The sequence below is a fragment of the Schistocerca cancellata genome, chromosome 3 (assembly GCF_023864275.1).
Source record: "Schistocerca cancellata isolate TAMUIC-IGC-003103 chromosome 3, iqSchCanc2.1, whole genome shotgun sequence".
Classification (NCBI taxonomy): Eukaryota; Metazoa; Arthropoda; class Insecta; order Orthoptera; family Acrididae; genus Schistocerca; species Schistocerca cancellata.
In genome coordinates this window covers 708,389,604-708,402,404 of record NC_064628.1, presented here as the reverse complement: position 1 = coordinate 708,402,404, position 12,801 = coordinate 708,389,604, and the positions used below count along the sequence as shown (strand labels likewise).

General features: G+C 37.1%; 1 protein-coding gene across 1 annotated transcript in view; it reads left to right on the top strand.

Moving 5' to 3' along the window:
* LOC126176527 (rap guanine nucleotide exchange factor 4) overlaps positions 1-7,759 on the top strand; it is a 186,330-nt gene extending 178,571 nt beyond the window's left edge. Inside the window, exon 14 of the mRNA XM_049923683.1 lies at positions 4,935-7,759. Coding sequence (XP_049779640.1) covers positions 4,935-5,059 — 125 coding nt within the window. The 3' untranslated portion in view covers positions 5,060-7,759. The remainder of the gene's footprint in view (positions 1-4,934) is intronic.
* The last annotated feature ends 5,042 nt before the right edge of the window (positions 7,760-12,801 follow it).

Here is a 12,801-nt window from a genome sequence, read left to right as displayed (position 1 = left end):
CATGTTTGGGACTGGATGAAGCGTCATCTCACGCGGTCTGCACGTCCAGCACGAACGCTGGTCCAACTGAGGCGCCAGGTGGAAATGGCATGGCAAGCCATTCCACAGGACTACATCCAGGATCTCTACGATCGTGTCCATGGGAGAATAGCAGCCTGCATTGCTGCGAAAGGTGGATATACACTGTACTAGTGCCGACATTGTGCATGCTCTGTTGCCTGTGTCTATTAGCCTGTGGTTCTGTCAGTGTGATCATGTGATGTATCTGACCCCAGGAATGTGTCAATAAAGTTTCCCCTTCCTGGGACAATGAATTCACGGTGTTCTTATTTCAATTTCCAGGAGTGTATATAATAAATAAGAGGGGACCAAGGACTGACCCTTGTGGAACTCCATGATATACTGTTCCCCAGTCAGACTCTACCTCTCCTACTTGTAGATTGTTAACACCTAATACTATTTTTTGTTGTCTGTCTTCTAGATATGATCTGAGCCAGTTACCCATTTGTCCACGGATTCCATATTGGGCTGCTTTTCCTAAAAGTATTGTGTGTTCGATGCAGTCGAAAGCCTTAGTCAGGTCACAGAATATGCCAATGGGTAATTTTTTTGTTGTCAAGGCATTCTATGACGTTATTTGTAAGCGTGTAAATTTCTTCAGTTGTAGATATGCCTGATCTGAAACCAAATTGTTGTTTACTAATTAGTGCAAATTTTTCAAGGTGATAGAAAATCCTGGCGTAATTAATTTTTCAAAGACTTTAGAAAATGCTGTTACAAGAGAGATAGAACGACAGTTGGAAACATCTGTGGGATCACATTTTTTTATAGAGGGGCTTCACAGTAACATACTTCATTCTGTCAGGGCAGATACCTTGATTTAGAGAGGAATTGAATATATGAGCTAGAACTTTAGAGAGTTGATTACAGCTGGCTTTTAGCAGTTTCCTCTGCAGGATGTTCTTGAGTTCACACAACAAATAATTCATAATACACTTTTTTGGGCTCAGAACACTTTAGCTTCATTTGATGAGTTACCCAGAGAATAATCCTGTATGACATTACAGAATGAAGGTAAGCATAGTACACTACCTTTTTTATTTTAGTATGTCTGACCACATTTGGCTTGGAAATAGAGATTTGTTTAGGCACTTCAGAAGTTCTATGGTATGCACTTCCCAGTTAAATGTACTATCAAGCTGTAATCCTAAGAATTTAATATTGTCAACTTCTTCTATCGGCGTGTTGTCATATTTTAGGTGTATACTGGCAGGAAATCTTTTACAAGTTCTGAACTGCATATAGTTTTTTTCCCCAAGGTTTAGTGACAGAAATTGGCTAGTAATCCATTATTAATGTCAAAGAAAATTTCACTAGCTGACCTTTCTAAGGCTATATTTGATTGACTATTTATTGCAATGTTTCTATCATCTGCAAACAAAACAAACTTGGTGGCTGGTAATGTTATTGATGAAAGGTCATGCAGAAGAAAAAGTAAGTGTGTTAAGATGGAACCTTGGGGGACACCACACATTATTGTTCACATTTAGATGGTGCCTGATACTTAATGCATGTCTTTTCTATTGACACACTTTGTTTGCCGTCAGAGATATAGGACTTGAACCATTTTGCAGCAGTTCCTGTTACTCCATAATATTCTGATTCACTTAGCCTGTAATTTATTGTCTTATTAATTAAGTACATTCTCGCTGTATCTGTAGATAGCCTTCTCAATATCAAAACCCTTTAGAAATCCAAGATGTGACTTGGATAATATTTTATTGGTGGTCAGATGGTTAATAAAATACTGTATATCACCTTTCTAAAATTTTTGAGTGTGCAGGTAAAAGTGATATTGGACAGAAGTTTGATGGCATTTCTTTATCTCCATTCTTATACAAAGGCTTAATTTTAGCATATTTCAACTTTTCAGAAAATGTTCCACTGGTTACACAAATAACTAGTAATGTCACTAAACTCAGAGGCTTGGTCACTGTTTAATCATCTTCATTGATATGTTATCATAAGCACTAGATTTTCGTGATTTGTAGGATTTTACAGTGATCATTACTTCTACTGGTGTTGTGATGGCCATACTCTTGCTGTTGTAGTTATTTTTAGCGGCTGGTCTGAGATATTCAAGGCAGCACCTACAGAACCTGACAACCCCATCTTTTTAGTAACAGTTATGAAGTTCTTAATGAAAAGTTCAGCAACACTGCACACATCTGTTACCCATGTAACATTTACTCTCAATGCTATGTGCTTCTCTTCGTCTGTGATTGTATTAGTCCCTTCCTGCACTATAAACCATATTGCTCTGCCATCGACAAGTACAAATGATGTATCTCTGCCATTGCAAGTTCTTTGACTTTGTGAACCTGATGGCCCATGCCATCTTGCCTTTTGAATTCGCTGCATGATTTGTTGTAATGTGGACGTCTGTATGAAATATACTGAGCCCTACAGAAATGTGCGTGTTTCCTTGGGCTACAACCCAACAAAAATCCCACATTGTCTTTATTTTCTTATCTGGTGTGACTATCCTGTTATCATAAAGCATTTGCTTTGATGTCCATATTACTATCTTCAATATTTTGCAGTCCGCAGCATTTATTTACATCAGATCTGTTTCTGACTGGTAAATGTAGTTTCCGTTTTGTCTTACGGGATACCTTTATTCCTTGTATAATCCATAGTTTTTTTAAAAAACAAGGATCTAATCTAGGTTTGGAGGAAAACATGCTATGAGCATTGTACACATTACTCCAATTCGTGTCTTTGAGGAGTTTCCTGAAACAATAAATGTTTAGCTTAATGACTAGCCTCTTGAATTCAGATTTAGTAAATTTTATATCCTGGTCAGTATTAACATTTAGCAAAAGGAACTGCATGTCATGATCTGAGAGACTACTTATTATAGGTTTTATGATAGAAATGTGTTTTTTTTCTGTAAAGATATTATAAATGGACATCTTTGAGCCCTTAGCTCCTCTAGTTTGAAAGTTAAAAGTATTAATTAAGTTGAATGACAGTGCACTGACTGCAATAAGTTCTTACTAGAAGAGCTTTCAAGAAAATCTATGTTAAAATCACCAGTAACCACTATATAACTTTTAGTAGGCCAATAGAGCTTCAAAGTGATTTATGAACAGATTAAAATTACCTGCTGCTACTCGGCATACACTTACTATTGTGAATGATTTATTATGGAAGTCTACTTCTGTTGCACATGCTTCCATGTGGTGTGTAGACAAAATGTATGAATGTCTATGCCATTAAACTTGTGGCAGTTCCTGATGAATCTGGCAACTCCTCCATTCTCTATTTCTGCTCTACAAAAGTGAGAAGCTAACCTAGATCCTGCAAGACTTAACGCATCTATATCAGTGGTCACATGATGTTTAGAGAGGCAGATTATGTCAACTGGGTTGGTTGACTCGAATTCATCAATGCTGATAAATAGTTCATTAATTTTACTTTTTAGCCATCAAATATTTTAATTCACTAAATATAGTTTGCATTTCACAATGGCTGAGATGAAACTGGGTGAAAATAAAATTTTTGGTGACTGTTGAAAATGTTTAACCTACAACTGTGTTTGTTGATCTAGTGTGCCAGAATTATGCTGTTTAGTTCCTTTCTCAAATTGAAGGTTCGTTTAAATTCTGAACTCTGTTAAAACTTGTATCTGGGTGTTGCACTTCCTTTTTTGAAGCAAGCATTTTTGTAAGGAGCATCTTATAATTCAGACCAATCTCACTGCAATAGTACAGCTGCTCACCAGAAATTCCTTCATCATCAATTAACATCTTAAGATAGTCTTTATACAATGGCTCAGTCTCTTTGTCAGCAGAGAAAGCCTCTCCACTAACGGTAACCTGGCAAATGCTGAATCATTTTTTCCACTAATCCAACCATCCATCAATTGTAGTAAAGTCTGAATCCTCTTCTTCCATTTGCCATTGATTAATTGGCAAATATTTTCATCTTAAATGTTCATGCCACAAAAATAAAGCTTTCTCAACTTCTTTATGTTCACCTTCCAGCATTATCTGCCTTACTTTTATTTCATTTCCATTAGCTTGGAAAGCACACCCCCTTTCCAATTTCTGCTCATTTTTTCATCTGGTATCCAATAGTACTTTTTCCTACACCTAGCTCCAAAGCAGTAGTTTTGGCTGTAACCCCAGAATCCAGTCACATTTCAGCATGAAGTTTTTATCCATACTCACTACAAGTTTTTTTATCACTCATTTTGGATTCCTTAAATAAAAGACAAAGAATTGCACAAAACAACAATTTACCTATGCACATGCAACTGAAGAAACACCACACGGTTGCCTACATACTCTCTAAGAGTATTAATAGTTGTTTGTGAGTGGCACAGCACTGTAGCCAGTGCCCACTTGCTAAGGCTTTGGAAAAGAACAGGACATATAATAGATTTCATCATGGAGAAATATTGTTACAATATTAACTAATTAGGCTGGATAGTACGGAGGCTAGATAGTCATAAGCTAGATAGTTGAGAGTCTACTGTATTACATTCAGGAACAACCTCTCCCCCATGAAATATAACACTTTCGAAGAACATTGATGAATCTTATTGAAAATTTTGAATGGAAAATTTAAAAACTACCAATAAACTGTCATGATAAGTTGAATATGGAAACATTATTGAGTACCGTATTCAGAATATTTCCAGCGTCCAGATACCAAAAGTGCATATGCCAATATATAATTTTATAATAATGTTATTTTGTATTCACAGAAGCTGCTTCAGAATTAAATGTTTTCTAAAACCTCTGATCTTCTACATGAACCCCTGTAAATAGAACTGCTATACATCATTATTAAAGTTAAAAAAATTTCTCTTTACTTTTGTGTGCACAGAACATGTATTATTTACACGTTACTGTTGGTTCTTTTAGTTCTAGAACCACCATCTCCAAAAAGTGAAGCAGAGGTACGATCGTACATCAGTTGCTTGAGGACAATAGATAACCAGAGAGTTCTAACAAGCTTGTCTCAGAAGCTTGAACCAAGAAGATCTTAGTAAATTAGAAACCAAATCTGTTGGTATGAAACTTATAACACCAAAGACATTATGGTCCTGTGGACATGTACTTTCCAAAGAACTGATTAAAACTATCCTAGAGCTTTCCAGAAATACTTCAGTGTATCATTTGTAAATGTTTACATAAATCTAGTCACAAATGACTGAATTTTATTTATATGCATGTAAATTTTGTAACAAAAGATACACTAATTTATATAACAAAATATCTAATATTAACAATTATTCTTTTAATTGTAATTTCTCTGTATGCACATTATTAAAGTAAAATGAAAAGCATTCAAAAATGCAGATAATTTTCAGGGGAAATTTACTCATACAGTGCATTTTTTTGGCACTATGTATTTGCCCATCAAGAAGCAATATTTTAACAATAATCGTTGTTGAAAGTGAGTGAAATTTTTATCCAAGCCTACTACACAACAATCAGCATCAGATTTTATAAAATTAAATGTTTTAAAAGTATTTAATTTTTGTTTGTGTGTACAATAAGACAATCTCTCTCTCAATTATGAACTATTATTTGCCACTCTGTAGATAACATTCTATTTACGGTTAACAATTTGTTATTTCCTATGCATGTGCTCTTATTTTTTATCAGCATTAGTTAAATTTATCTTCATGCTTGATACACTACAGCAGATGACCAATATGTATTTCACTATGAAAGAGTCTATTGGTTTTTACAAATATTTTGTAAATATGTCGTCATGATATATGTGATTCATGCTCCAGTAGTTGCCACTTGGCTGAATAGCATGCCACAGTCAAAAAAAGACAAATACAAATATGATATATGAAATGGTTTCTTCACATTGCATAGGAAGTAATAATTGTAGCTATTTATCAATTGTTGAAATTTTAAATTAGAAAATCAGGTCTTTCACTACTGCAGGACACCAGAAAGCCATTATGGTTTTACTGAGGAACTATTTTATTACTACTTAATGAAAAAATTATGAATGCCTCTTCATATAGAGATACTTAAATTCTAAATGACTGATGTTTAATTTTTATTCTAGAAGATGTTTTTATTAAATTATTTTTATTATTTGTTTATGATAAAATATTGTTAATCTGGGTAGAACTAATCATTACTGTTACTAATACAGTCAAATCTTAAAGTGTGAACACTGCTGAAACATTATAATATAATATTTATGAATTTCCCAGCAACAAAAAGAATGCTTGTGTCATAAATGTAGTATCTGACAATCAACCTTAATTAGAAAAAGTGTGTATGCTTTGTTAGTGCAATTTTTTATTATTATTTTAATTACAGCATGAAAGATACCGAAAAGAATCTCTCCAGTGTGTAACGTGACCATTCAAATGCAAAACTGATTATTTCTGCTAAATGCCATTCAACATACTTGGTTTGTCAAGTACAAATGCCTTTTACTGAAATACAGTGCTATTCCCCCTTTTTTTCTCTGCAATTAATAAACAAGCTGAGACCATTACCAGTATTTCTTTAAATTGTATTTATAAAAATACATAATGTTGCAACATTTTCATTTTGCTACATTGATCTTTAATCATGGTACTTAAATAAAATTCCGAGTATCAGCTGACACATTTCATATGCCATAAAAAATCAGATGATATTATGTACCAATATATCATGAATCCACTGATTTTCTGTCTTCCTGTCCTCTCTCTTAAATTTCAAATAGCATGATACTACATCATTATCAGTTTAACAAGACATTGTGACAATACCTTACTAGAAAAACAGTCAATGCCCATTTAAAGCAGTTCCTCATGGCTGGCTTATACCCACAAGAGAGTATCATGTGAGAGTCATAGTGAGAACCTACTTTGCATAAGAATAATGGTTAAAGTCTCTACTGTCTCCCTTTGGTCAAATGTATCAGAAGGAACTAAATCGAAACATTTCCAAGTAGTTCACTCTACAGACAGAGTGCTATTGCCATTTTTTGTTACTGTGTTCAGTAATATGAAACATCATCCCTACACACTGTGCTGTTACTGTAACCAAATAATACAAAATCAGACTTAAATGCTTTGAAATCTCTACACTCCCACCACAAAGTTGTTAGGTTAGGATCAGGGCGCAGATGGATGAAAAGTCCAGACACATGTACTACTATACGTGCACTGGCTGTCTGCATAGAGTACAGATTTTGCGTATGTTTTAATTTTGAAAACGCTGTTAATTTACAAAATCTATTAAAAGTAATTTAATACATCAAACAGCTTTCTCAGATGTCATTCTAGTGATAAGTTCCCACTTCTCAACATAATTCTATTTAATAACAAACTTGGTTTAGCACCAAAATGTATTGTGAACCATCTACATAGCCACAGTTTTATTTTCTTCATCAATGACTTCTCGCAACACAGTACCGCATTATGTGTTATAAGTTGTCCCCCACTTTCCATTGTTTTTGAGCTGTTATATATGCTTCAGAATACATTGCCACACCAACTGTGCCATCTGTGTCAGTGCATATAACATAGCCAGCAAACTGGTGGTATCAAAAGTGGATAAAGGGAACTAACCAGTGTTACTAGAAATGTCAGAACTTAAAAATTTACTGTGTTCAATATGAACTGCAAATATGATTTAATCTTTGTTCTAATCCAGTAAGAAATCAGTTCTTCAAGAATTGTAAGTGTAAAAGTATCCTTTGAATATTTCAGCGAGTGCAATCATTTATTAGCCAGTGAATACTATTTTTGAAAATATTTTCAGAAACTGAAAACTGTGTTATGTTGGTTTTGAATGCCTATCCAGAAATTATGACTTTAGCAAATAAATTGTATTTTTCTTCCTTCTGACAACTAGTATCACTATCAATGATTAGTGTCTTTTATGAATGAGTCAAATCAGTTACCAATGAAAATATTTCATTCATGAATGGAATTTTGTTTTGAGCACTCACAGATGATTTACAATTGCACTATTCACAGAACACACACAGAAAGAACTTTTCAATCTTCGGTAGAGTGTGCACTGATTTTAAACATCCTGGCAAGTTTAAAAGTGCGTGCCACACTGGGACTTGAACCTGGTGCCTTTGCCTTTCACAGACAAGTGCTTTATTGACTGAGCTATCCAAAGACAGCTTTACTCCCACCACTACCTCATCTCCTACCTTTTAAACTACAAAGAAGTTCTCCTTTATACCTAGCAGGACTAGCACTAATGGAATAAAGGATATTGCAGAGACATGGCTTAGCCACAGCCTGGGGGTTGTTTCCAAAAAGGCAAAGGTCCCAGATTTGAGTCCCAGTCCAGTGCACAGTTTTAATCTGAGAGGAAGTTTAACATGCACACACAGGCAGCAGCTATTGCTGTCTACTAATAGTGCCACCTTTGTTCAGTGCATAGTGATCTGTTTTCATATATACATTATATTCAATGTCTACCCCGATAGCTGAGTGGTCAGCATGACAGATTGCCATCCTGTGGGCCTGGGTTTGATTCCCAGCTGGGTTGGGGATTTTCTCTGCTCAGGGATTGGGTGTTGTGCTGTCTTCATCATCATTTCATCCCCCATCTGGCACGCAGGTCGCCTGATGTGGCATTGAATGTAATAAGACCTGCACCAAGGCGGCCTGCCCCCGCAACGGGCCTCCCAGCCAATGACATCAAACGCTTATTTCCTCTTCCCCCCCCCCCCCCCCCCCTCCGTTTATGGACCTTCCTTCAAATTGTTATTACTGTCAATAAACACATAATAAATCATATCTGTAGTCTTTAAACAGAGAGACAGGAAGAAAAACACATGACAGCAACCAGCAACCCACAAAAGTTAAATTAATGGAAAATGACTTTAATGATAACTAATTCGGTTTTGTTATATTTCCCCAACCTGTCCTCTTGGGTGACTTTTTAACGTATGTTTGCTTCCTTTTCTGTTAGCAACATTTTATTTTATCCATTTACATACCTAACTGCTGTGTCTTTATTAAATTCTGTAGGAAAATCAAACTTACATTCCCTATATTTGTATAGTGCTGAAATGTGGGATACCAATTTGGATTTATATATGTCTAGTTTAAATTTCCTCCCATGCTGGAGTTTGTCTGTTGCTAAAAAAACTCTTTTTGTTAATAAAAGCATAGGCATTTAAAATGTTACTTGAATCTGTAAAACCATCATTCTTCAATAAGGCTGTGCACCACAGTTTCCCTGTATCATCATCAAGAATAAGACTTCCTTATGGAGCTGTTGTTCAGTTCACAATCTATTAATATTATCATATGCATCTTTAGCAGAACATATGATCAGCACATCTCAAATGAATATGTGACAACAGAGAATATAATTAGTTTAGTGTTTAAAAGGGCATCAGAAAAGTGAAACCCCACATCACATCAAAATCAAAATGTTATGGCTTTCATTTTTAAAAAATTAATCTTTGAAGTTGTTTTCTTCCAGCCCCACTGTGATTGTTCTCAAATTTGTTTTAGTTCTCCTTCAGTGCAAAACCTAATAGTTCTAAATACATCTTTCTTGCCTTCAAATGTTAACAGAGAAGTTGCATAGGTTTTTTTACTTATGCAAGCTATGTATCATTAGTGTAAACAGTTCTGGCAGAATTTGAATACTTTAAGAGGAAAGGAGACCACTCATTGGATAGCAGAAGCATTAATTGTTGGAAGGCACACATTTTTCATCTTTTTTTGTGTCTCTGTCAAAAACTCAGTGCTTCTGTTATCATTAGTTTAGGTTATTTTTTGGTCAGTGGGTCATACGTATGACATTTCACTATTATTTTGAATGTTTCAAGTTCTGTGGTGAAGCTTTCATCAACTCAGTAGTTGGTTTGAACATTACAGTGCTTTCGTTACATATCCTTGTGCTCAACCTTGTGTGTAATTGCCTTCCTCTGACTGATTTAGCCAGCCAGTTTGAAGGAGACCTACAGTTTAATGTAGTTTCCAAACCACAGAGGTAAAAGAAATCATAAGTGACAGATAAAAATCCTCAAACTAACCAGGGATATAATGACTGACATTTGGATCTGTACTTTAGTGCTTACCAATTGAGCCACACATTTTCAAGTGTTAAAAAGTCCACGAAATCATGATAATGGAAACACCAGGATAGATGGCAATTATTAGGATAGTAGGTCATCAATTAAATATTCACCACACAGGCTTAATTACACTATATAATGGTTATGACACTGGCACTAAATTCAGAGCTTGCTTCAAATCCCTTTCCTGACATCCTACCATAGATTCCATTCTTCTTCTAAAACATACTAGACAAATACTAGTATTTTTCATTTAGACAAAAGATGACCAATTTCTTCCCATTGCCTCAGCCATACTGTATAACTCTGTCTGTAATTAGTTTAATGTCAATGGTCTCTAAAGTTCTAATTACTCCCTCCATTTCACCTGCTTTCTAACACATATAAAAACTGCCCTGAATCATTATTTGAATTGTACAGAATTTAATTTCTTGGCAGAACCCAGTAATAATTAGAGAAAAAGAATTGCACTCTCTCTCTCTCTCTCTCTCTCTCTCTCTCTCTCTCTCTCTCTCTCTCCCCTCTCCCTCTCCCTCTCCCTCTCCCTCCCTCCCCCTCCCTCCCTCCCACCAACTTCCCCCCTCCCTCCCTCCCACCAACTTCCCCCCTCCCTCCATCTTCCCCCCTCCCTCCATCTTCCCCCCTCCCTCCCTCCATCTTCCCCCCTCCCTCCCTCCATCTTCCCCCTCCCTCCCTCCCTCCATCTTCCCCCTCCCTCCCTCCCTCCATCTTCCCCCTCCCTCCCTCCATCTTCCCCCTCCCTCCCTCCATCTTCCCCCTCCCTCCCTCTTCCTCCCTCCCTCCCTCTTCCCCCCTCCCTCCCTCCCTCTTCCCCCCTCCCTCCCTCCCTCTTCCCCCCTCCCTCCCTCTTCCCCCCTCCCTCCCTCTTCCCCCCTCCCTCCCTCTTCCCCCCTCCCTCCATCTTCCCCCCTCCCTCCATCTTCCCCCCTCCCTCCCTCTTCCCCCCTCCCTCCATCTTCCCCCCTCCCTCCCTCTTCTACCCTGTCTCACCCTCTTCCACCCTGCCTCTCCCTCTTCCCCCCTCACTCCCTCTTCTCCCCCTCTCTCCCTCTTCTCCCCCTCTCTCCCTCTTCTCCCCCTCTCTCCCTCTTCTCCCCCTCTCTCCCTCTTCTCCCCCTCTCTCCCTCTTCTCCCCCTCTCTCCCTCTTCTCCCCCTCTCTCCCTCTTCTCCCCCTCTCTCCCTCTTACCCCTCTCTCTCCCTCTCCCAACCAATCACCTTCAATCACCTTTCATCCCCCACACACTATTCTTGCCCCCAACTTGACCATATACTACTTATATGACTTTTTCACTGTCTACCACATACTTATAGGATAAGCTTGACAGAATTAATTTATTTTCATGATATTAGGTACAAGGACTGGAAAGTATTTGGAATATATAAACACTTTCCACCATCACTCTATAGGTTAGCAAAACTTATATCACCAATTATTAATTTTAGTTCAGTGATATGCGAATAAAGTCCAGGAACTTGACATTACCCATATATGTATGTGTGTTTACACTGATGTTTGTTGATGTACAGTGTGTCCATAAAAAGTCCTACTTTCAATGCTACATTATGCTAGTTAATTTAGACTATTTACAATAAATCATATATCAAATTGAAGATAAACTAACCTAGTTTTTCTTACAGCTGTTCAATATGTTCACCTTTAGTTATATGACACACATCCAACCTATAGTCCAGTTCTTCTACACTTTGGCTACCAAGTACGAGTAATGGCAACAGTTGCCTCTTCAGCTCTGTGTCTCAACTCTGGCAAATTATTAGACAGTGGCAGAAAATCTTTTATAAACCCCAAGGGAAAAAACTACATGGTGTTGGGTCAGGTTAACTTGGAGGCCAGTGGAAAAGAGTGCTTTTATGTTGACCTTTACAACCAATCCAAAAGTCACATATTTTGACATTCAACCTGTCTCTTACAAAGAGATGCCAATCAGGAGAGCTCCAGCTTTTTGCCAAGTAAAGTTTTCAGGTTCACCTTCTAATTGGAGAATTTTTGCAATAGAACCAAATACACCACCCATCATGGTAGCTTCAGTGAGAAAAAACGATCTGTACAATTTTTGGCGGGGGACAGCACAGAGAGCAGTTAATTTTGAGGAATCTCTTTGATACTGCACAGGTTCATAAGGATGTTCTGACCCTCAGATAATGAAAATTACAGATATTTACTGTCCCACATAGATAAAAAGTTACCTCATCACTAAATACTACATGATGTTGAAAGTCACCTTCTCACTACAGCACTTCACTTGCAAAATTATAACATACACCACAGTCATTTGGCTTTAAAGCCTATATCAACCACAACCAGTTTGAACAGGTGTGTAAATGTTTTCTTAAAACCTGCCACAGTCATCTTTGACAACTGAAGTTCAAGACATTCTTTCGAAATAGGCTTCGTAAGCCTATGAAGGTAAGATGCTCTGACACAGTCAATATCCTCCCCAGGCACATTTGCTTGTCCCATGCTTTTCCCTTTTCATGTGCACACAGATTCACTCTTAGCAAAATGCACAATGCAAAGTGCTTTATGCTCAGGAGCTGTCATTTTGCATATGTGGCACTGCAAGAGAGGCGAAAAAAGCAATAGTCATGCATGCATGTATCTAAAACTGTTTAAGTCACGCTTTAATCATGACCTTGAACCAACACCCTACAGTGCTCACAATTGCTA